This window comes from Plectropomus leopardus, chromosome 2 (genome assembly GCF_026936395.1).
Source record: "Plectropomus leopardus strain MGB_pleo_1.0 chromosome 2, ASM2693639v1, whole genome shotgun sequence".
NCBI lineage: Eukaryota > Metazoa > Chordata > Actinopteri > Perciformes > Serranidae > Plectropomus > Plectropomus leopardus.
Window position 1 is genome coordinate 8201412 of NC_142177.1, and position 25512 is coordinate 8226923.

The 25512-nt window shown below is 39.3% G+C and overlaps 1 protein-coding gene across 1 annotated transcript in view; it reads left to right on the forward strand.

Annotated features, from left to right (window-relative positions):
* LOC121952645 (integrin alpha-5-like) overlaps positions 1 to 25512 on the forward strand; it is a 45431-nt gene that overhangs the window by 13524 nt on the left and 6395 nt on the right. The window contains exons 5-25 of the mRNA XM_042499446.2: positions 939 to 1000; positions 1176 to 1221; positions 1418 to 1543; positions 3107 to 3151; positions 3395 to 3438; positions 3544 to 3600; positions 6982 to 7034; positions 8818 to 9026; positions 9498 to 9689; positions 9782 to 9827; positions 9915 to 10028; positions 11584 to 11639; positions 12189 to 12346; positions 14434 to 14571; positions 18326 to 18393; positions 22564 to 22714; positions 23133 to 23225; positions 23720 to 23799; positions 24448 to 24528; positions 24650 to 24755; positions 25245 to 25403. Coding sequence (XP_042355380.1) covers positions 939 to 1000; positions 1176 to 1221; positions 1418 to 1543; positions 3107 to 3151; positions 3395 to 3438; positions 3544 to 3600; positions 6982 to 7034; positions 8818 to 9026; positions 9498 to 9689; positions 9782 to 9827; positions 9915 to 10028; positions 11584 to 11639; positions 12189 to 12346; positions 14434 to 14571; positions 18326 to 18393; positions 22564 to 22714; positions 23133 to 23225; positions 23720 to 23799; positions 24448 to 24528; positions 24650 to 24755; positions 25245 to 25403 — 2084 coding nt within the window. The remainder of the gene's footprint in view (positions 1 to 938; positions 1001 to 1175; positions 1222 to 1417; positions 1544 to 3106; positions 3152 to 3394; positions 3439 to 3543; positions 3601 to 6981; positions 7035 to 8817; positions 9027 to 9497; positions 9690 to 9781; positions 9828 to 9914; positions 10029 to 11583; positions 11640 to 12188; positions 12347 to 14433; positions 14572 to 18325; positions 18394 to 22563; positions 22715 to 23132; positions 23226 to 23719; positions 23800 to 24447; positions 24529 to 24649; positions 24756 to 25244; positions 25404 to 25512) is intronic.

Below are 25512 nucleotides of genomic sequence, written 5' to 3' on the forward strand. Positions count from 1 at the left end.
ACTTATATTAGATATTTTATCAGCTCACTTTTGGTCTCTGTAAGCTGAGAATGAAGCATTAATGTCTATTTTGCTGCAATTTGAGTCGGACTCTTTCTCTGAGTCATATCTGCTCAGCTTCTCTGTTCTTGGTTGTGGTAGTGCATGTGTGTAGTGTGTATCCTGCTGGCTATTTAATTGCTGCTGTTCTGCACTGTGCTTTTATGGTGGCTCATGATGGCAGAATAATGTCATCATCGAGAGCGCAACTCCCACCTCCTGGTGGCCCTATGCTCAACACTGTTAGTTCTGTCAGCACTGTTGCTGTTGTTTAGCACAGTTCAGTCTGCTAGCACCATTAGCTACTAGCTTCCGCTCAATGACCTCCATGTTTAGAGCCATGTGCAGACAGTGCTGTCACAGATTCTGAATCATAGAGATGCTCTGAATGTTGCAAAAAGCTCTACTGATTTATTTTAGGGTTAAATACAGTTTTGGGTGCTGCAGCACCCCCAGCACCCTTACTTCCTGCAGTGATAGATATAGAGAAGTGTGCCAATATATGTACTTTGATGCAAACCTATGACACTCTATATGGAGGAAAAGACAAAGGTTTAGTTCAGAATTAGTCTGAAACAGTTTGTTTTACATTTTTATTTGCTTTCTGTTTTTTTTTACAGTTGGTATAAAATGGGCTTCCATAAAATATTCAGAATACAGCTAGCAGAGAACCAGATAGCCAAAACAGGTACCAGATGAAGCCAGAGCTATGAATTTACCCCAAAACTTTGTTTATTTGTTTTTTCTTCTGTTGTTTCCAAGGTGTCCAGTTTTGATATGACAGACATTACACTGGTTATTTCTGCCCCTCAACAGAACAGACTGTTTCATCATTTTCATAGTTTTCATGAAACAGATAGGTTATTAGTGTTTCCCTTGTTTGTTGCTGTTCTCTGCAGAAAGACATGGACCTGTTGGACAGGGCTACTGCCAAGGGGGATTTAGTGCCGACTTCACCAAGGTAAGAGAAATATTTGTTGGAGTTTTTGCTGGTTTCTACATAATCACATAGCTACTGTTTCTCTGTTTTGGTTGATGTAAGCAGTGTACATGAGATTTGCAGAGTTTATTTGAAACTCCTGGTAAAACTTGTGACACACAGACTCCTCAGCTCTGGCAACTGTTGTGTGTTTCAGGATGGGAGGGTTGTGCTTGGAGGACCAGGCAGCTTTTACTGGCAAGGTGAGCTCACAAGAATGTGGAACAGCATGGATTTTTGAGAGATATCTTTTAATAGATTTTCCTTTGAATGAATCATAAAATCAATCTTTGTCTCTGATCAAACTTTAATGGAACAACTCAGGAGCCAGAGTTCAAAAGTCACACATCTTATTTTAACCTCTGACCTTTCACCCTTTGTCACCCATATATCCCATAGGTCAGCTGATCTCAGCAACCACAGAGGAGATTGTTAAGGCCTACTACCCCTCGTACTTCCTGCTGTCAGTCGCCGGGCAGATTCAGACACGACAGGCGCAGGGGAGCTATGATGACAGTTACCTGGGTGAGGACGTACACTTGAGTCAAAAAGGATAACTAAATATGCTAGATAGACTGTACTATCTCTAACAGTACTGCTTCTGATGTGACACATTTTACTTATATTACTATTGTTGCCTCTAATATTAGACAGCAGAAACTACGTTTATTGCTGCTATGCATTTTTACACCTGCCAGCAGCAGGACCTCATGATCCAAGTTAATGATTTTGCTGATCGATTTTGCTGATCGTCCTAACAATTTGGGCAGGAACTACATATCTTATCTGCAGAGTGCCGTGACATTTGATGTGGATATTCATGGTTCCCAGATGTTATTATCTGGGGTTTTAGTGACCCCATGACCTTTTGTCTAACATCACAATGAGGTCAACATTTTGGCAAGGACTTTGGAAAGTCCCTGCAATGGAAAAAATTAACACATTGAAAACTAATGATGGGATTTTCACACAATTTGGTTTGGATTTCTATGGACTTTATGTCCAGTCCCACAAGGCCAAAATGTAAAAATTAAAAAAAAAAAAAACGAATAAAAAAGAAATCTGACTGGAAAATCATTCTAAAATCCGCCCATCTCATTCAAACTCAGCGGAGGAAGAATTATTTCCATTTGGGACACTCCATGAGCTTTCCACTAACACCACCCTCATATCAAATTGTCAACTCTATACACAGAAAACTGAACCATTGGATTGCAATATTTCTGCTTTCTTTATTCAGTCTCTTGACCTTTCTTCTATCAGGCCAAAATATCAGCAATCACTTGACTCATGACATGACTAAAAGTTACAGTATGTCATAATCTCTAGATTGCCATTAAATATACTGAGCACAATTATGCTCCTGAGGAGACATAAACCTATGATTATTCCTTGAGAATAATAAATGATATTGCAGCAAACAAAATACACTTGTATAAACAAAGTTTGGGTTGAATTTGTGAAGAAAACTTTGTTTTGCTTGCGTGCTTCCAAGTGAACGAAGAATCCAAAAAACAAGAAAATTCTTGTTGACTTCAAGTAAAGGGTGCTGTGCTTAACAACAGCAAAACTACATCAAAACATCCATTTACAAACTCTGTAAATACAAGTCATTTATCAGGTCATATACTCAGTTAGTCTTACATATTAGTCTTAGTCTTACACTTCTACCTACAAGTAGTGTACTTGGGCAAGTGCTTGCGTTTGAAGTCTGTGTGATTTTGCTGAAGTGTTTTAAACAGTAAGGTTTTGGAGAAAATGCATGTGAGAGTTTGCGAACATGTTTTGAAATGAATTTTCTCTGTTTTTGGATTCTTCGTTCACTGTGGAGGCATATGAAGAAAAAAAAACACAAGGCTTCTTTACTAATTTGACATGACATGATATACATCATTTTGTGGGTGAAGTATTCCTCTAAGTAGCAAAATTGTCATTTATACTCACACTGCAGGGCTTAAGGTTTAAGGGCCACACTAAACTGAAAGTGTGGCCCTCAGTGATCTATTATAAAACATTTCTTTGCATCCACCACTTTCAGCCTCAGCTGTTTTCTCTCATTCATGTTCTTTAATCTTATATCTCCTTAAGGTTACTCTGTGGCTGGTGGCGAGTTCAGTGGGGATGATGAGGAAGGTGAGGGTCATATTTACAGTACAGAGCCAAAAAATGCATGGTTGAGTACAGGGTTTGCTGACCCCCCACCCCAAGCTGTTTAATGTTTAACTGCTCAGTCTCATTTGACCATCTTTTGATGGAAAAGTTTACAGGAAGCAATAACATTTAACCCCCAAAGAATCATACATAAATCTCTTAAGTATGTAAACAGTGTTGTTGTCACAGTTGATAACCTTTTGCCCCTTGCTTTCCATGTTGCAGATTTCATCACAGGAGTTCCAAAAGGACTCATGCTGTATGGTGTAGTAAGGAGTCCTCACATTTTCATTTCACATTGCAAATATTCTGCAGAGCATTAGGTATTAACATGCAGTATACTCAGATAATGACTTTTTTCCATCTCAATTTAGGTGACCATATTAAATGGAAGGGATCTGAAGTTTCTGCTCAACATAACAGGGGAGCAGGTATGTGCACATCTGGCTGGAGATTTTCTGTAATAGCCTGGCCACTGTTTTTTTCATATGAGAGTACACATTTAAAGTGGCATTTGTAAAAGAGGGCTGAAGATGAAGGAATTTGCCCCGTAGAGAGGAGGCCTATATCAGGGTCAGAGGTCTGGCTTACAGTATACACAGCTCATGGTTTCTGAGAGCTGTAAATCAAACCCAGAAACAGCAGACCAGGATAGAGTTCATGTTGTTACTGTATTGATTCAGCATGTGCTTTGGAAACTGGAAGCAAAGAAGAGTGGCAGCGTCGGTGAGTCAGACACTGGCTGAGCTTACTGTCATATGTCTTAAAATATAACCCACAGATGAATTATATTTAAAACTAAATGTCACCAACTCCCACACAGTCATTGAAAATTGCTTTCTAAAGTTCAGCTGAGACTAATATTAGGCTTAAACTGTCCGTAGAACAAAGTAGGTATCAAAAAGTTTTTAGTATGAACTTCCCTCTTTGTGATTCCACAAATAGCTAGTCAGACTTGTGTCCAAATGTAGTGCAAATTTGACAGAATTTCCAGAAAGTTGGCAAAAGAAATGGCAAATTAGTGTGTGTTTTGATCCACTTCTGTCATGAGAATAAAAGTACTTAGACATAAACTGTGGGTGGAGCTAATACTCCAAGTGGGTACCGTTAAAACATCACAGAGGAAGACAGTGTAATGAGATGAAATCATTAAAACAGTGCCATTAAAACAGTCAAACCCAAGCAGCAACCTTCATGGCTGATAAATTACGCGAATGCAGAAGTAGAGATTTGAAATAAACAGGTTTACAGCCTGGTACCACAAATGGTTTTGGGGGATGATTTTTTATACAGCTCACCAATTTACATTTTCTGAAAGATTAAAGTTGTATCTAAGAGTGATGCCGTTTGGTTGATGGTCAGACCGAAGCACTAACCCAGAATGTCTTAATTTGACAACTTGGGAATGAGACTCAACAGTCAACTAAAAGTTGCATAATATTGCTTTAAGTATTTTTTTCTAATTTCCAGTGTTTCATGTCACATTTTAACTGCATTTTCCCATAAAAACAAACTGAATTGCTTGAAACACTGAACGTGCTTTGTCTAACTAAGACTGCTAAAGCTTCATAGTTGTCTTAGTTGAACTTTGGAACATATTTTTACATAAAATGAGGAATGTGGATTTTGTCCCTCATTACTTACATTGAAATCACTTCAGGAAGGGTTTTACATACAGCCAGCATGGACAGGGAGAATGATCACGTCGAACAAAAACTCAAGATGCTACTCACATTCCCATATGTACAGTGAGACAAAGTACACCATGGGGAAACTTTTTTTGTGGCTTCATCGTGTAAGTTCTGCATGATGAAAGTGCATGTGACCCTGCATACATGGAAATGCATGTTTGTGTGTGTGTGTGTGTGTGTGTGTGTGTGTGTGTGTGTGTGTGTGTGTGTGTGTGTGTGTGTGAGAGAGTGTGAGAGTGAGAGAATGTCTTCAGTGTGGGAGGTCATCAGCGACTGCCCAGTGGTGTCAGAGGGCGCTGGGTAAACTGTTAAGTCCTAGTGAGAATGATCTGAGGTAACAGTCTCTGCTCTCTGTGGGTGCATGCTGGTGCCTCTGTGGGTTCTTGGACCGTGAAGTCGAAGTCAGCTGCAAAAACACACCAGAGGGTCTTTGTGCAAAAACGCTGTGGTTTGATGAATAAAACCTCAAGTTTTGTCATTTGTCGTGCCAGCTAACAAGGATTTCTCTGTTCATCCATGTTTCATTTGCTTATCAACCCATGTTGTATCCAAAGAGCATTCTTTATACTTAATTTGAGCAATATTACGATTTTATGAAGACAATAGAAATGTGCCAAGCATCAGGATTTTTTCTGTTCATACCAAGGTAGCTTTACTTAATATCTCTGCAGGCAACAGATCATTATGGGCTAAGTAGCAAATCAATTAGCCAGACTGCTGTGGGTCTTGCTTATTTTATCAATTTTCGTTTTCATAAAAAAAAAAAAATATGGATACTGGTCAGTTTTCTCATATTATGATATGCTACAGACTCTTAATTTATTATATGCTGATTCTAAAATAGTACAGAGGTTATATATAATGTATTCTGGTAATATGAAATTTTGCTGACATCTGCTTAAAGATTATTCTTGGTATAGGTTATGTTTATACGTATACCAAAATACCTGATAAGTCATTTAGAGTCCTATAGATAAATTATGCAATGCAGCCATAACTAATAAAGAGTAAAACAAGAGACATGTTTTTTTCAATTTTATCAGCCACTGAATATTGAAATTTAAACACCACTGAATTAAAAGCACAAAATGTTTTACTTTGAAATACATGTATCTGAATTAACTTCTATTAAATAAAAATATGTTTTCTTAATTTGCAGTTTCAAAAGCTGAATCTAATACATTTAAGCAACAAAATCTATCTTTTTTTTAATATAGAACTTTGTTTTTGAATTTTGAATCTGAGTTTGTGGACACTGAAAAAAAAATCTCTTGAATCACAAATCAAGAAATTCCCCAATTGAATTTTAAAGCAGTTAATACCGAACAAATAAATTCAGATAGACTGGTTTTCAAAGTAACATATATTTAAATTCACACACCTCTACTATTTTCATAAAAATGTAGGTCACTTCTGTAATATGAGAATATAAGAAATCTAGTCACTGATAACTGTGAACACTGATCTGTGGACAACATCTCTTAGCTCGCTGATCTCACCTCAGCCGAACATTCCTGGTGCTTCAGCTCTACAGGAAGTGTTGATCATATTTCTCTGAGTGTCAACTGGCAAAGCAGTACTCCTATAAGGTATCAGAGTGAATTTGAACTCTGTCCTGAGCCTCAGTTTGATTTATGTTGATATGAGCTGGTTTGCATGTGCGATAGGCTGCAGGACGACAACTCCAATATTCAGTCTTGTTTTTCAAAAGGGTCTCGACTCCTTTCTGCATAGCTACGATTCACTTTGAAGTGAGAGTCACCCAAGGATGAAACGTGACCCTAATTTATCATATGTGGTATGAAATTAAACCGGAAAAACCCAAGCCCTGTGAGCATTCTCTCCAAGTGAGTTTTAAAGGACTTTGAGTCCCCGATCCTCAGACCCCCTACCTCTCCCCAAGCTTACAGAAGCTCTAACACTGAGCTCCATGAAAAGAGAGAAGTGAAGACCCCAGGGGATTGTGGGATTGAGAGATTGAAGAGGAAAGCTTCTGGGGGTGGTGTTGGAGGCTACAAAGGAGAAAAAGTACATGGAGAAACAAAATGAAAGAAAAGAAAGGGATCTATGCATGGTGGTGTGATTACAGGCTAACTGGGTCTTGTTTGTAATGTGTTCCAGATGGGGTCCTACTTTGGGTACGCGGTGGCAGCCACCGACATCAACAACGATGGGTGAGTGGATGGAGTGACGGTGAGACAGATGATGGAGAAAAAATGGGGTGAAATGACAGAGAAGCGAGAGAATCAGAAGCTAAAACAAGAGGCCTAAAGTGAAGGATGAGGTCACTGAAACAGAGATAACAGTGGGAGTTTTTTGAAAGTATCCCACGCTTCAGTTCAGTCACCCTGTCACTCTCTCTTGTGTCATGAAAGTTTCTGAAAATACTCATTCCTTATGTAGTTCCTCTCAGTGTGAAGTTTACCCATGGTTAATTTCACTTCCTCAACCGAGGCACACAGCAAAAATTTTTTTCAAAGTTTCAGTGTAGCCTGTAAATATGACTGTTTACTGGTAGTTGTATGTCATATTGTTTGTTTTATAATTGCTTTTGTTTATTCTTTTTATATTGCTGTTAATTTTGTATCAAATGAGCAAGAAAATCATTATCTAAAGTCCACAACTTTCAAAAAGAAAGAACAAAGAAATTTCTTCATTTTCATAGTTCTTTTTCTTTGTTTCAACCATGATGTGGGATTTAGTTCTTTTATTCCTTTTATCATCATTTTTAAATTCTTGATTCCCTTTTTATCATTGTTTTCAGCATATAATCCGGCCGCCCCTACCTATGTCTCTGGCCCCGCTTAGCCAACTCATGTGATGTTTTCTTATTTCTATCCACCTTCAATCCTCTATTTTAGAAGATTTTCTAAGAACAAAAGGAGATTTTATCAAGTGAATAATTTTTTAACCTGTGTGCCTGTGCTTTTTGAGCATCCTTTTAGAATGCTGTGATTTTATCTTTACATAACCCAAAGCAATCACACTCCTCTTGTCTACACCTAAGCAATCCAACCAACAAAAGCAATGAGCACTAACCAATCGTAGGGACAGTAGGGCGGGCCATTCCTTCGCTATCCTAGGATTACGAAATTTGCTTCCTTAACGGCGACTGCATAAACAAACATTCCAACAGGAAATACACTTGGACCCATTTAAAGCGTTTACATCGGGACGCTTTTCATGTAGAGCAGGTCTAGACTATGCTATTTTAATTCAACCAACAATTAACACCGTGAGCAAGCATGGCAGAAATTCCCACCAAGATTAAGCACTTTGGTGGCAAGTGGCGAGTAAAAACTTGCATTTAAGGGGCAGAAACCTCAAGCAGAACCAGATTTTATCTGGGCGGCTGTCTACCGGTTGAGTAGCTACACATTATTTTACAGTAAATACCAGTGGGAATTCTTGTGTTTTCCCAGATACCAAATATGTCTTAATTAAGGAACAATTTGTATAAAATGATACATTTTTTTTGTGATGAGTCATGTAGTTGAAAGTGTAAACATTATATAGCTTCAATAAAGATAAGATAAGATAAGATAAGATAAGATAAGATAATCCTTTATTAGTCCCACAGTGGGGAAATTTCCAACATTGCAGCAGCAAAGGGATAGCAAAATAGCAAGATAACTGTGCAAAATAAACTATATTAATAAATAAGTACAAAAACGTGCAGGATGAAGATGAAGGAAATAAGCACAGAGGACGACATAAACAAACAATATATACAGTATTTACAACGCCGAGAAACTCAACAGTTAAAAAAAGAATGTTCACAGTTGCATGGGTGAAAGTGAAATTGCACTTGTGGTACAGAGCTGTAAAGAGCTGTAACAAAGTGAAACGAAAACTACAATATGATCTGGTTTGTTCCTATATCTATATTCCAATAGAACCCCTTCTTGTCCATCGTCATCCCCTTTATTTTTCTCCTGTCCTTGTTTGCCTCTCCAGTTTGGATGACCTGGTGGTGGGAGCTCCAATGTTCATGCGTCGAGGGTTCAGTGGGCGTCTGGAGGAGCTGGGGAAGGTGTATGTGTACCTCCAGAGAGGCCCTCTGCTGCTGGAGCCGAGCCAGTCCCACCTCCTGGGTCAACAGGCCTTCAGCCGCTTCGGTACCTCGCTGGCTCCTCTAGGTGATCTCAACCAGGATGGATTCAATGGTAGGTGTGCTACATACAGTGTGAGTTAACTGTTCGGTAACAATAGCAAAAATTAGATACAGTTATTACCATTATGTTATAACAGTCATTTAAAAGTTTGCCCAGTGTCAGGTTTTTTACATCAGTTGAGGTCATCATAAAATAGACCAAAATTCCATTCCAAGTGGTGTTAAAAAATTCTTTAAAAGTCCTCAATCTAACTTTCCTTACGCTGTAGGAACCCTGAGCCAGTCTCAAGAAGTAAATTACTGTGACCATTTTTACTGGCCCTCAAATCCACTAGTCCTCCCATCCTGGCCTGTGACAACTGTTACTTCTAATTTTCTGATCTAGGAGCTAAGTATACGTTGTGCAGGACTCACGGTAAACTGCTTTGTCAGCTTTAGCTACAGACATGAAATATAGATGCACAAACATATATGTGTTACATACAGTATTTGATTCTTCGCATATTCCGCTTTTTACAATCAGACATGGCTATCGGCTGTCCCTATGGAGGAGACGACCAGCATGGATTGGTTCTCATTTATAACGGTCATGCCGGAGGCCTGATGGAAACGCCCACACAGACCCTCTCTGGCCAATGGGCTTCCAGCTCTTTCCCTGCCAGTTTTGGCTTTTCCCTGCGAGGTAACAGAGATCTGGATCAAAACGGCTACCCAGGTACTTCAGAAAAACTGTCAGCCGCCAGGCATCCAATAACACTTTATCCTCCTCTCTGATGTCTTTATTCAACTCACTTTCTTTTCTTGCAGATCTGATTGTTGGTGCTTTTGGGGTTGATAAAGCAGTGCTATACAGGTATGTCAAAGCATGTAGGAGTACGGAAAAGAATTTATAGACATTTCTTTTTATTCTTATTCTTTTATGGTCTTTCTCTTCAATCAGGGCTCGGCCGATAGTGAGTGCCAGCGCGTCTCTTACAGTGCAGCCGACCATGTTCAACCAGGAAGAGAAGACTTGTGAGCTAAACACAGGGAATGAAACCATCACTGTGTCTTGGTATGGATGTCGACATTTTTCCCTTAAAAAAGTTCAGCTCTGCTTAAATCTTAATAGGATGATTATACACAGTTTAATCCAACATACAGGGTTTGTCATTGTAGCGGAAATATCTTTTAATGTTTAACAGAAAGCTTAAGGGTTTGAGAGCAGTTAAAGAGCTTTTTAACATAACAGAACATGGAAAAGTCTTGCAAATGTTATGTAACGCACATATTACTTCAGCTTCGGCTTTCCAAACTACCTCACGAGAATGTCAAATGACTTCATGTTTGCCAGTTTCCTGTCCAGCCTGCTCTGAGCTACACACTCAGTATTCTTAGATCCAGTGAAGAAAAAGGGGAAATTCACCCCGCTTTAGTCTCAATGAAGCTCTTTCCACAAGTTCACTTCAACCATCATATTAAATGTGGAATGTTTTTAGACTGCCGTTGGAGACATCTGCAAAACTGGCTGGTGTTTTTCAGTGTCTGTAGGTTGATACAAGTGAGTCTTGTTTTTGTGTTTTTTGGTGTTTTTGCTGCCTTGGTAACTAAAAAGGGGATGAAGGGAGTACAGAAGAGGAAGTGGGAGAAAGGTGGAGTAGTAGTGTGGAAAGATGAAGTGCAATTATTACCATTGAAAAGCTTGGAAAAGTGTTGTAACTTTCTCAAATGAATGAGACGTTTTTTGGCATTAACAGGACTGCTGACATAGCATGAAGAGTACCTTACCGTTATGTGTTATACGACCACACAAATATTTATTACTATTATCTTTTGTCTAATGATTTTTTTTAAGCATTTGATACTTTAAAACTCCTGGTCGATTTGGTAAAATCTGTGGTTACTGTGTTAACAGTATTTGTGGTTTAATAGTGAATGGTATTTTCTTCTTTCTCAAAAATAAAACAGAAAAACTGTTTACAGTGAAGCCAAAAAACTCAATATGTTTCAGTAGTGAAGTCAGCCAATATTAAATTCAACCACAATCAACCTTTTCTTCGTGCTGTGAGGTCTGTCGTCAGCCTCTACTGAATGGAATCAGTGAGACTGACAACTGTGTAGTTAGTCTTGCTTAGTCGTTTTCCAACAAACTGCCACATATTTGACTTTTAATTTTTTTAATTGACAATTTTGATTGACAATGACAAGTGTCGCTTAAGGCACAGTTCAAACTGGGAAATTTGTCTCTCTCTATTGTAAACATAGGCTTCATCTTTTTCCCCACACAACTGGAAGGGACTTTGCCTCTCTATCTGAGCCCTGTGTGGGAATGGCGGACTCTGCCACTACCTATTGAAACTACGATATAGTGGATTTATAAAAGATTTAATATCTGAGTGTATTTACATCGAATGGCTATTGCAAAAAAAACCAAAAAACAAAAATGACCATAAATCTTATCAAAAACTTTATTTGATTTCATCAAAATCCTAGATTATAATAATAAATAATTATGAATTCAAATTTAAAAAAAAACTATGTACAGATGTACCTCAAGTAAGTGTAAACACATCTGTATCAGCTCAACGTTAATTTTCTTCCCCATATTTCTGTCTGTGTTCAACCTCCAGTGTCAGCATCGGTTTCTGCCTGCTGGCTAATGGGAAGCACCTCCCCTCTCATCTAGGTGAGGCACGCACACACACACACACACACACACACACACACACGCACACACACACACACACACACACACACACACACACACACACACACACAGATGGTCCCTATTACCTTGCTTTCTTTGTGCAGCCGCAAGTATGCTGGACTTCACTGTGGTCAATTTGGCAGTTAAGATCAAGATAAAAGAACAATCATGTAAACACAGGGTAACTTGGTGGGCTCCGGCAGTTTAGAAAAGTGTGTGTGTGTTTATTTTAAGTGTGCGGGTGTGTGTTGTCTGTGCTCTCTACATAGTTATTGTCATGTGGGCCGCAGCAATGCCCTGGTTCTGTATACTGTACAGAGGACAAAATAAGTGCTTTACCATTATCATGTTTACCACTGTATGTGTGCTCATTTGCAAATGGTGAGGCATGCAGATAATATGTCTGTGCAAATATGTGCCTGTGCATAAATTTACATGCATTTTTGTGTTTAATACGACCTTGAAGATGTACAAATGATGTACATATTTACATGTATGTGTGTGTCTGTATATGTGCATATTTTCAAGGATTTGTGGTTGAGGTTCAGCTGGACAGCGAGAAGCAGAACCAGAAGGAGTCCATCAGGAGGACGCTGTTCCTGGACAGCCAGCAGCCCAGTCTCCTGAAGACTGTTAGCCTCGTCAACGGAGAACGCTTGTGCCATGACACCAAGATCTATCTGCGGGTCTGTCTTTCCACCTAATTTTTTCCTGTAGCTAAACCTAACCCAAATTTAGTGTATTTTATTGAATGTAGGATTTGTAGTAAACTGTACATTGGACAAACATGGAACAAACTGCTACAACGTCTAAAACAACACTTGCCTTATATTGATCAAATATATAAAGTTACAGAACTATACAAGCATTACCATCAATGGTAGACTGGACCAAGAAGCATATACTGATATATAGCGTAATGGGAGTAAAACCCTAACCCCCCTACGCCTAACCTCATGCTGTCATGTGGAGATAAAAACTGACAAACCATTTACTAACTTTGAAATATTATATGTAAAAGTCTATGAACTACTAGTCCAATGTTAAATATCTTTTTAGTTGTGTATTTGCCTTATCGCCAATGTTTTCAACCATGTTCAAACATAGGGAAATCTGAATTATTAACCACGTCATTTGGAAGCCATATCCTCATCCATCAGGGTTTTGGTTGTCTGCCAGAAGCCATCATAAATTGACTATTTATCCAGTTTTTAGCCACATTTTTACAATACACTTTTAGATCTTGGATATTTTTAAATCAGTGTTTTAACTAGACGAAGGATTTTAGTCATTGACATCTAGATCTTCAGTTACTGGATAAACAAGCTGAACAAATTTTAGCGGCAGCTTGACTCCAGTCCCTGTTGCGCCAAACAGCATCAGAAACACTGATTTTAATGTTAAACTTTAGTTAGTATTTTTACCAGTTTAAAGCAATACTATGCAACTTTTAGTTGATTGTTGAGTCTCAAATCGTCAAGTACTGACGTTTTGGGTTGATGACTGGGAATGAGCATAATGTTGCTTTAAATCACCAGGTTTGTTTGCTTTGGAGAGGAAGAGACCTCTGTGGATAATCTGGCTCCTGGTAAAAAAAAGACAAAAAAACTCCTGAACGTCTGGATCTTAAGTTATCAGAGAAAAAAACTGAGCACACATTTGCAGGTTCTTGGCTAATGGCCTGTCTGCAATGAGTCAAACAGTGTTGAAGAAACACAGATTTTTAATGTAAAGCTGCTTTGTATAGTGTTTTAGTCATTTAAATCACCTGGTCCCTTTGTTGAGAGGAAGAGACCTCTGCAGATAAAAGCCTCTGAAGGATGAACAAAAAGGAACCCTAACTGAAGGAAAACCGGGAGAAATATTTTGATTGAGAGACACTTGGAGACCCACAAACTTACACATTTTATTTTTGAAAGTACGGCGCACTATTTCTCAGGTCAATCATCTCAATATTATGCCTTTTAAGTCTTTCACAAATTTTCCGGTTCTTAATCCTGGCCCTCAAAGGCCAGAGTCCCACTGGTTTTCATTCGACCCGTCTAATCAGAGACTATGTTGCACCTGCAGCACCAGGTGAATGTAATTAACTGGCTGCTAAGACAGAGGTTAAAGTCATTTCCTAATATATGGGGTTTGAAGTTTCTGTTTGAAGTGCTGTTTGAGGGGAAAATCGTACAGTACCAATCTTCTCATCTCGCAGTGGCCATCTGATCAAAGTGAACTCCTGCCAAGAGCACTTTAGTCACACTCGTAGATGTTCACTGTAAGAACAGAACGACCAGAGCACTTTGCTCTGTGACAGGATAAGAGATGGTTTGAGTAGAAACTGCCAACCATCCACTCACCTGTCAGTCAGAACATATCTGTTTGTACACCACTTCTTCCTTTTAGGGGCCCACAACATTACTGCTGGTTAAACTGAACTCATGTCACATCTTAGAGAAACTTAAAGCAAACTAAATTTTACATTAAGGCCAGTAGTTTCTGTGACATCTGCTTTTGATTTTGGAGAATGCGGCAACTTTTTTTTTGTACATTTACTTTGAAGGGGATTTCACAATAATTGGCAAATATAAGAGTTTGGAAATTTCTACCATGACAACATATTTCTAACCATCTTTTGCCCTAATCAGAAGGTTGAGCTTGTTTCAGAATATTGAGAACAGACACTGATACACCAGACAAAGGTTTATCAGTTATTGGAGAGAGAAGGCAACCCATTGATTTGTGTCATTCGTATCAGTTTCTCACACATCTTTCCCTGCTCCAGGGTGAAGAGGAGTTTCGGGATAAACTCTCTCCTATTTACATCAGCTTGAACTACAGTCTGGATCCTCAGGCCCCAGTGGACCAGCATGGCCTCAGGCCAATCCTGAATTATGAGACAGAACAGCGTATAGAACAGAAGGTATGTGTATTAACTTATGATTCAAAATAAAACCATAGCCACATAAAGGGTGACGCAGTATGTTAAGGTTCAGTATGTTTGATTATTTTCTAACTTTTGCATTAAAGCTGTAGTTGTTAACTTTTATAAAAGTAACTTTTTGTCATATTTGCTGAAGCTTTGACTGTGGAAAACAACCAAGCAGTGCTGGGGAGTTTCTAATGCAGCTGTCAATCACAGCTCTTGAACAGGGGTCAAACTGTCAAACTAGGAGGTGTTAATTAAATATGAATTAAGACTTTGTTGCTGCATTGCTTATTTCTCGATTCAGCCATTTTTAGAAACATATTTTAGTATACTGTGTAGCTCTAAAATGTTTGTGACCAGGCTGCTGGGTTGAAAACAACTGAGCAAAGCCTAAGCACATCCCACTGACTGGAGCCTCGTGTTCTTGATAGTTCTAGGGCTGTTGCTTGAACTAGAGACTGTAATTCCTTACTTTTGTATGCCTGCCTGAGTATAAAAGCGGATCAAAAGAGAGACCCACCACCTACTCACAGACTAAACTCCCCTGTTAAAACGAGGCAGTGCTGATCAAAATGTAAAACAAGATTTTATTACTGTATTGCCTATTTCTCACCTAAAATGTCTTCAGAAACAGATTTTAGTATCCTGTCTGGCTTCTATATGAGTTTGTGATGTGGGCACCACATTGTTCTCTGTAATGCAAAAATGGAGGCTGAGGAAACGGAGATTGAACAGTTAAACAGATTGAAATTATCACTTTTGAATGTCCGACACCACGGAAAAAGAGTGTAGAAGCGGATCAAACTCAGTCTCTGTCAAACTCAGACCAAACTCCAATCAAACGGTAAAACTAGGCAGTGTCAATCAAATATAAACCAAGCCTCTGTTACTGTGCTGCCTATTTTTGCTTTCAGAACATATTTTACGTTAATGTTTAACTGTAAAAAAAACACCCAAGTGCGGATCTCTTATTACCGGCCATATTGGTTTACGGACAAGCTAATGGGAGCATTTGTTGGACCCTTGTGGTGCAGTGCTAAAAGTAAATCTTTTCTCTTTTTTCTCTGGTCATGTAGCACCATTTTTAAAAGCATTTGCATCTGTAACTGCATGGACATTTTTTTATGGAAAGACCATCTTTCCAGCAGTGAAATACTTCTTAAAATATTTCAAAGTAACATTGTTTACATGCTTGAACATTATGCACAATGTCAAAAATATGCATGTCAGAAATATCACATTACAAATGAGAACTATCCAACCTGGAAATCCAAGACGCACAGCTCTGTTTCAACTCTTCATAGGAGTTCAACTTCCACAGATATGAAGTGTATCTCAAGAGGTTGAAAGTGTATCTATGTATTACATTACCGCACTCAACATCTGGACCACACCACTTAAATGGCCTCACGCCATGCATGTTAAGAACTAAACAGATAGTCACCACAATAATTAGCAGTGAAGAGAGAGCAGAACAGATGGCATGATGAACGTTTTCACAAAACCTTACCAAACAATTTAAATTGAGTACAACAGTGGTTCTCTGTACTGTATGAGTCTAAATTCAGCCTCCATACCACCACACATCTCTCACTGTTTACATTCTGCATGCAGAAAATTTATTTGAATGGCAACGGCGGAGGTTACGGGCCGCCGTTTTAAAATTGACATCAAATGTAAGGCCCCTCTACAGTGCCGAACACCATATGGTTAGAGGTTCAGGGTCAGCCCTGGTAGTGCATGAGCTGATTACTGCACTCTGGTCTCCATTGGTAGTGCTTTTTGTTTCCTACATGAAGAGTCATGGAGGACTGACGAGTCATGGCTGTGCAAAAACACAGAGGGAGGACTGACAGCTCCGTTTTGGGTGGGGTGGCGCTCGGCTCTCACACATCTGGTTGTGGTTTGTTTATGTATGTTGCCAGTGGTCTCCTCCACCAGGCGAGAGCCAGAGCCTGAAAACGTGCACATGTTTATGTGAGTGATAGAAGGTAAAGTGAGTGTGATGTGGGTGCGTGAGCGTGCACATCATGTACTTGTTTTTTTCATCTTACAAACATTTAAGGCGACATCAGTTTTTTCTGTTGCTCTCTTTCCTCCTGTGAAAGGAATCAACAAATTTTTCTCCCATTGATCTTTTAGCCAATGTGATGAAAACTTCATCCATGTTCTGTCCTGTGGGCTCTCATGCTTTGTAATAACACTTCAGTTATTATTGTGCCTTTTTTGCATTCACTTGCTCTTGTCTTGTCTCGAATAGATGCATTTAAATGAAGTGGATTCGGCTTTTTAAGTTAATCAAAACAGTACAATGAAGGGTTGTAGGAAATGAATCACAGCTGATGGCTTTGCAGCTATTTTTTATATTGTTGCAGTGATGTAATGAATGATGTGAAATCATCGCTGGGTGTGGTCACTGTGCAACAGGCCACAGTTCTGACCACACTTACAGACATTTTGGTGTGTTATTTCAGTGGTTTAAGGAGTAAGAGTATAGCTGATGGACATGTACTGTAGTTAATAATTAACTTTTCCTGCACTCAGTTCTCCACCTTTTCAATGCCACTCTTCGGTCGGTGCCGTTATTCTGATTTGGGATGATGGTCTGTGTGCCCTGACTAAGAGTGCCATCTAGTTCCATTATATAGGAGAGAAAGCAGACATCTCTATGGCCGAAATCTCCAACACTCGCCAACTCACACCATATCAATCTAGATTGATAAATAGCACTACATGTTAGAGGAAAAATATGTATTTTGGTTTTGGGGTTAAACTGTGCCTTTAAGAGCTGCAGGGAAACATGGATCAAACGTTGGAGGATGCAGAGATGACAGTGAAAAAAAAAGATGAAAAATTGTTAGAAGTGGAGGGAAGATAAGTTGGGACTCATCACTTGATCTTAGAAAGTCTATTACAGAGCGTGTGTGCCCCTGTCTGTTTAGTGTTAAATGACCGATGGCCTCTTGAGTCCTGAGTGAGTGTAAAAGCAGCGACTTGAATGAGGAATCTCCTCTGAGACACTGTTAACCAGTGCCAGGCTGATTCTTTGCTCTCTGTAGCATTCTTTTGGAATCTAATGTTTCCCATATGTTGGAGACATGAGGGTACGGCAACAATGACACTATGAGAGAAATGGGGGAGACAGAAAAGGAGAAGAGAGAATAAAGCAAAAGGCTGAAGGGACACTGGAAAAGACAATGCCCCCAAATCACATTTATCTTTTACTGTGGTTTTTACCAAGTCATCTGTCATGAATAACTAAAGAGCCGATTAAGCCCTGCTCTCTTTTAAATGTGAGGTTTTTACTCGTTATGATCGAGGCCTTCCCGCAAAAATGTAATACTTGTTTGGACGGAATTCATCATGCTTTCATTCTCCTAAACCTTCATCATGTTTTCTCTATTCTTCGTTTTCGATGTTCCCACATGTAAAGCGCAAATTGCTTTTATCCAGCGAACATGAAAGGATGCTGCTTTCACGCAGCTTTTTTGGCATCTGGTTGTTGCAAATATTGTTACAGTTTTGTGCATATAAGGGAGAGATGTGTAGTCTATATCCTCTCTTATCCTTTCATTAAATCATGAATCTAGTGTGCAGGCTTCTGTAAACATCCACTTCCTCAAAAGCTTTTCCCTCTCCATACCTTTGGACTCTGCTCCCAGAATACCTCTCTCTCTTTCACCCATCATAACCATCCCTCGCTCCTCCCTCTTCCTCCGTTTATCTCTCTGCTTCTTTTCTTTCTCAGGCCCAGATTCAACTCGATTGCGGAGAGGACAACATCTGCGTCCCTGACCTCAAGCTGGCTGTTTATGGGTGAGAGGAAGTCGCAGTTCTATTACTTTACCTGATTCGACAAACAAATTCTCCAGTCACGCTTTGCTGTTCTGCTTCGTCTGTAAATGATAAAAACACAACAGAAATTGAAAATATACCCAAATAGTTTTTCCATTTGCCATGTGCAACACCCAGTATGCTGGGTCTTTCTTCTGCTGCACTTGAAGTGATGCATTTTATGTTTCTGGTTAGTGTGGAATGAACACAAAAAGATCTGCATAGTTAGCATGAGCTGCAGTTACACTTTTGGCTGAACAGACAAAGTAAACAACACCCCTTACTGGAACCCCACACACAAAAAAATGCCACAGCACAGGCCACGTGGCTTAAAGCTGTGTTAATTGAGTTATTCGGCTGTTTGAGGAAGTAGAACAAGCTATAGACTTGAAATTATATTGATATGGCCAAGGCATTAGCAAACAGTAGCCTATTAATATATTCAGCAGATAGAAAGCAACATTAGAATGCATTAGTATCCCTGTTTTTTCACGACCCAACGTATGTAAGTTTGATAGCCATTGTCCTTTTAGCTCATTTTTTGGTCTCCACCAACCTTGAATGGAAATATCTGCCTCTTTAACTGGCAAAGGCTTCATTATGTACCAAGCCAGCTGCAAGAATAAATAATGGCATTGCATGTTTCTGCAAACCACACGTGTTAAGTTTCTAAGATGATAATTTGGTGGATGTAAATGTATGGTTCGATTTAGGCACAAAAACAAAAAAAAGCTTACGGTTAGGAAAAGATGATGTTTTGGTTTAAAATGCCTGGTCTTGGGTGCAAAATTCCAGCTTGAAATGCAGCCATGTCTCAGTAGAAAACAACTGCTTTATTTACTTTTAACAAAGCAACAGGTAGTTAAGAAACACCCCTGGTAGGTGACTAAGCCTCAGTTGGCATGACTCAGAGAATTAAAGACAAAACTGTTAAGACATTATAAACAGCTCGTAACATACTTTCTCCGAAGTGCAGATAGAGAGGAAAGATTCACACATTATTGTTAATAAATCATGTATGTACGTATGTATGTATGTATCCTTGTTCTTGAATGGACGTCAGCCAAATATTTGGAGATGTCTCAATCCATTCACAGAGAATACACACACAAACACGCGCTCTCTCTCTCTATCCTCCCAGACAGCTCTGACAGAGGAGTGTTTTGCATTATGATGGCCATGTGATTTCTCTTAGCTGCAGAAATACAATCAGAGCGAAAAAGTCTCCCACGAAAACTCAAAGATCTGCATTTGTCGTGGCCACGGGACCAAACTCAAATGATTCAGCACTTTCACTAAACTGAATTTCCCTTCACTGACATACTATAAGACGCAGCATTTTTCTCTTGCTAGCCAAGAATTTGCAAACAGCAGGATGTCTAACATTCGCAACCCTGTCACTGGTGTTTCAGTTGTATCCTCTGGCTTCAATTATGCTTTTATGAGCTTCATAATCCACCGTTATATTTTCCCAACACATGAAACTCAGTTTCAGCTATACAGCTGTAGATTTCTGTCTGTTCTCAGCATCTGTTGAGTGTTGGTGTTAGGGTATCAGTGTTGTTTCCTCTGAATTTGCTAAACTTGCCTGGGCTTAATTAAGATCATCTGGTGGTTGTCTTACCTAGCGAGGGGTCACTGCGTCCAGTCCCTCTGAAGATGGGGGGAGGGGGGGGGGGGGGGAAACAGGGAATGCAAGAAGAACCCTGATTCTGACCCTCAACCAGACTCCTTTCTCCTCTTTCTGCTCAATAGGAACATGGATTTACAACCACAAAGTGTAGCTGCAGGGGGAGGGCCAGAGTCACAGAGTGTCGAGAGGATTTATCACTACACTGAAAGTGTGTTTGCACACAGGGGCGTCACTGTGAACATGCGTAATAAGGAGGGGGTCGGTTTCCTGAGACAAATCACAGTGATCAGATTTGGGTCATTTCCCAGGTCAGTCACGGACAGATATGCAGGAGAAAATGGCCCTTGGGGACTGTCTAAAACAGAGATGCATTGTTTGGAAAGACTTCACGTCCCTGCTTTTCATTACGTTTTACAATTGCTTCTCGGGCATTTTGGTCATGCCTCGCACCAAGTCACTTCAAATGAACATGGCAGCGGAGGTAGTATGAGCTAAACTGCCAGGAAATAAAGGTTGTGAAAGGAAGCTGCTATTTTTTTAGCCATTTGATTCCAGTAGATAAAAATGGCCCTTTCAAAGCCGACAAAAAATAATAGCTGTAATAGATACTCATGGGAAAAAAACACTTTAAAAAATATGGCTTTGCAAAAGAACAGTCTCTATGAGGCTGGATACTGATGAGTGGTGTTGCCTTGAGCTAAATGTCAGCATGCTAACATGCAGGGGCGTGGTACTGGGGGGAAAAGTGCGATTACCTGGAAATTGGAGTGAGGCCCTCAAAAAGCCTGGAATAAAAGATCGAAATATATATGTATGTATACAGTATATGTGTGTGTGTGTGTGTGTATTGGAAGCTCTTTAAGACCCATCTGTCCCCTTAAAGGTGCAAAATGGTCTACTCCCCCCCGCACTAGGATTTCTCTCAAACCCAGTTAGACCCGAGTGACTGCTTAACCTGGCGAGCATAAGCCATCGACTATATAAAGACACCGCATCCCCACTTATTATGCTTAAATGAAGCTTAAGTATCCCGTGGATACGGATGCTGCATTGAGAGTATTGTCATTGAGTGCCAGATTCTACGCAGTAGCAATATTCACGGTGGGGGAGTTCACGCCAAAATAACTGTCCAACCAATTGCAAGCAACCCCATTGAATGGGAGCACATCAATTGACTCTCACAGCTGTCAATCTTGGTGGAAAATCCCCTATATGTAATATTGAATAACTCATTAAAACCAAATTTATCACAAAATCAGTCACTTGAACAAACATCAGGGTGATGAGAACTACCTTCAGTGTCAGAAACCATCTTTGGGAAAAATGTATTTGGTGTGTAGTTTTTAGTTTTGCCTATGTCCCATTCACTGACATGGAGGGGCGGGCTTTTTGAGCTATACGGCAGCCAGACACCAGGGGGCGATCAAGATTGAAATGTTACACTTTGGTGGAGCTGCCATGTCATCCATCTTTAGTCTGTGGCATAAACATACACTAGCATGTCTTTGCCCAAGACAGAAAAAATGTCGCTTCAAAAAAGAAAAGATAAAGAGAGAAAGGAGAAATGGATCAAGATGGGGGGGGCAGGGGGCTCACATAGAACGCCTACGCGTAGGGCACAGATTTTGGTGCTTATAGTGACAGTTCTGTTGTTTAATGTTTGATTTATTTACTATTAGTGCTGTAAATCAAAAGGTTCATTCAGAGAGGATATTATATCTATGCTTTAGACAACAATATGTTATTTGCTGATATCACAAAGTGTGCCATGTACAGATTTATCAGTGACAGGATTTCAATTCAATTCAGTGATTAATATGAGATGATTTGAGCAGGCCGCTAGTATCGTTTGAATGTTGATAAAGGAGGTGCACTTATATGGAAATGGTGAGAGACTTGCCAAAAAAAAAATAAAAGATGTAGAGTTACAAGACACATCTGAACCTCTTTCATTTTCAGTACTTTAAGGTTTAGCTTATCATTTTTTCATACTACCAATACATACTGACTATGTGTTACATGAAAGGGGTCACTCACAGTAATAAACCCACATAGAATTATCTGCCGACTGCATTTTTCCTCAGCTCTATGGATCTACACATTTAGCATCTTTCAGCCGATTGTTTTGTTTCTGTGGTCCTTAAATTTACGTTTTGACTGAGTCTTATTGCTCTCATCAGCATTTGCTTCCCACTTCCAGTCTCGGCAGGCAGCTTTTTTCAGCAAAAAAAATGCCCCAAAATCCCACCGTCCACTATTAAACAATAGACAGGCAGCGTTAGCAACTAGCTGGTAAACAAAGTGCTGCACTAAACAGTTAAAGAGTGAGTCATTTCCCTTTGGAGTTGATGGAGACCAAACAGGGCTGTAACTTCTGGCACAGTGTAATACATGTTTTGAACTTCGAATAACATTCATTGCACAGACAATAAATGTGTATGCATGGACATGTTTAATAATCATAATTCTTTTACTGTTTTGTCGACAACTTTGTTGTGATTGTGCTTCTCCTCTCACAGTGACAGAGCAGAGGTTTACCTGGGTGATGAAAACTCCTTAAGTCTGACGTTCAACGCCAGGAATGAGGGAGAGGGAGGGGCGTACGAGGCGGAGCTTTATGTGGTGCTTCCCCCAGAGGCTGACTACAGCGGGATAGCACGCAACAATGTGGTGAGACTGATTACTGTTTCTGCAATTATACCTAGAGCCCTTAGCTATAGTGTTAATAATTATTATTTTATTATTACTGAACTACTATTGTTCTCCAAATTAAGTACAAATACCAAATATTTGTCTTTAAAATAATATATCGTGCGGCATATATGCTCATTATTTGAGTTTTCTTTGATTGAACAACAACGTATCACTTGAAAACAGTGCTGCTGCTGGAATCAAACACAGAATAAGAAATATGCCAAAAAGTACCAGAATCTTGTTGTGGCAGACAAAATCCTCATGTCCGTCCACCAGAACCTGTTGAGATCTCTTACTGAAAACTGAAAGCACACTATTTTCGGTGACGTGTTTAGTTATGTAGTACTGTTAATATCAGAGCTGACAGTATTTGATGTTTTTGTGTCCTCTCCAGAGCTTCACTCAGCTGACATGCAGCTATGAGGCAGAAAACCAGACCCGCTATCTTCTGTGTGATCTGGGAAACCCCATGAAGTCTGGTACCAGTGTAAGAGCCAACAAAGCCCACATGTTGCCTTTGGCTTCATTCACTTAATGTGTCTCAGCACAATTCATTCAAATTGTTCTGGCACAGCATAATTAGAACACAGCCTTTTTTTTTTTTTTTAAATTGAATTTTTTTAAATTACAAAACATTAATCAAATTTTCATGTAGAAAGTCCCCTGTTTCCACAAGCACGGGAATACCTGAGGCCAAGCTTTGTTTAAATGTTTTCACAGTGACAGAAACTGCTTGTCAACTTTTCATAGTTGGACTTCAGTATTTTAATAACGGACAGACACCTTTTTAGATCTCCTGAAAGCTGTTGAGGTATTATAGAAAAGTGTTTAGTGCATGGTAAAGTAAATAGATTAATCAATTAATTAAATAAGAAAAAGAAAAACAGAACTAATCCAAACGAAAGAAATCTCTTTCATTTTTCATTCATTTCTCATGTTCTTTGGACTAATTGTATACATATTCTGTGGTGCATTTCTTAGTTATGGGCCGGCCTTCGGTTCACTGTGCCCAGACTGAAGGACACTCACAATACTGTACAGTTTGAGCTCCAAATACGAAGGTAAATGCAATGCAGATATATGTTTCATTCTGAAACAGCTACAATTATTTTCTTAAAATCCATTCTTCAGTTTTCTTTTCTTTTCTTTTCTTTTCTTTTCTTTTCTTTTCTTTTCTTTTCTTTTCTTTTCTTTTCTTTTCTTTTCAACATTTGACAAGTATGAAATTAACAAGGCAAGGTAACTTTTTTTGGAGGGGCAAAATCGTCCAAAACCAATAAAAGATTATCTCCTAAGAAGGAGAAGTGATATCCTATGCGGGAAATAACATGCATTACATAGGAGATAATATCTCATACATAAGAGATAAAGTGCAATGCAAAAAAAAAGTTTCACCTTGCCTCTCAGGTCTTCAATTCATTATCTTTTATGTAGGAGATAACATGCAGTTTGTAGGTGATAGTATCTTGTACACGAGAAAAACTAAAATGCTAAAATACAAACAAATTTTTTTTTACCTTGCCTCTCAGGACCTCAGTACAGTTTTGATATTTGTAGGTATAACTATTATTTCTTTTCTGTTTAAAATAATTACAAAATCAATGAAACCTTGACAAAATTCTATGCTGAAAAGTAGTTATGCACTGTTTTGTCAGGCCATGATTAAATGTTTTTGAACTGAGTTTTTTTTCTGTTGTTGTCCATTTTAGTAAAAATGCTAATAACTCAGAGAGCGAAGTTGTACTGTTTGAGCTGGAGGTGGCAGCTATGGCTGACGTCATCCTGCAAGGGTGAGGCTTTATTGCCAGTTTTCCTCTGCATCATAACATTACCACCATATAATTGTTCTCATTGTGGTTCGTCCAAATGAACTGCAAAACAAAAAACAATCTTTGCATCTGTCTGTTGCAGTGTCTCTCGCCCAGACAAAGTCATCTTTCCCCCGCCCAACTGGAGAGTTAGTCAGAGTCTGAGGGAAGAGCAGGACGTCGGCCCTGAGCTTCAGCAGGTCTATGAGGTATGACGATATGCATGTTTTACAAATCATAGTTTAGTAACCTAAAAGCAGATAGTGATTTAGTATATATGGATGATGCGCAAAGATTAAGTTGGTTATATACATATGAAACATTCTGATTAGCTCGTTACCTCGAGAAAGCATGGCGCGATGACAAAACAAGCTCTTAATCAAGATAAACTGTAAATTCGTAAAAATCTGTAAAATTCATTTTTCACTGTACAATTCCCTTTTATGCAAGAATATAGGTCATACATTATTTTGTAACTTAATTAATTTTATGTACCCACTTTGTCTTTCTTTCTGTTTTTGCTGATGTCGGTAAAACCGTAAGATGACGCATTTTTTGAACTGGGATGGCCAGAAACGGCAGAAATAAAAACTAACTAACTACTCTAATATATCTGTAAATATAATGAAATTGTGGGTAGAATAAATTCCCATAGTGGTAATTAAGAACTGAATGAAAACTCAGTCTTTCTCTTTCAGTTGGTGAATAACGGTCCCAGTGTGGTCAGCCTGTCCACATTAGAGGTCAAGTGTCCTCTGAGGGCTCACGGCCACGAGCTGCTCTACCCTGTGGAGGTGGTCACTGAGGGGCCGCTCAGCTGCTCCTCCAAACACACCTTCAATGCACTGAAACTCAAGGTGAGGACACACACACACACACACACACACACACACACACACACAGAGCTTGGTTTGCATGCTGAGACCATGGTCTATTTCTGAACATTTGACTGTGTTTGTTTGTGAC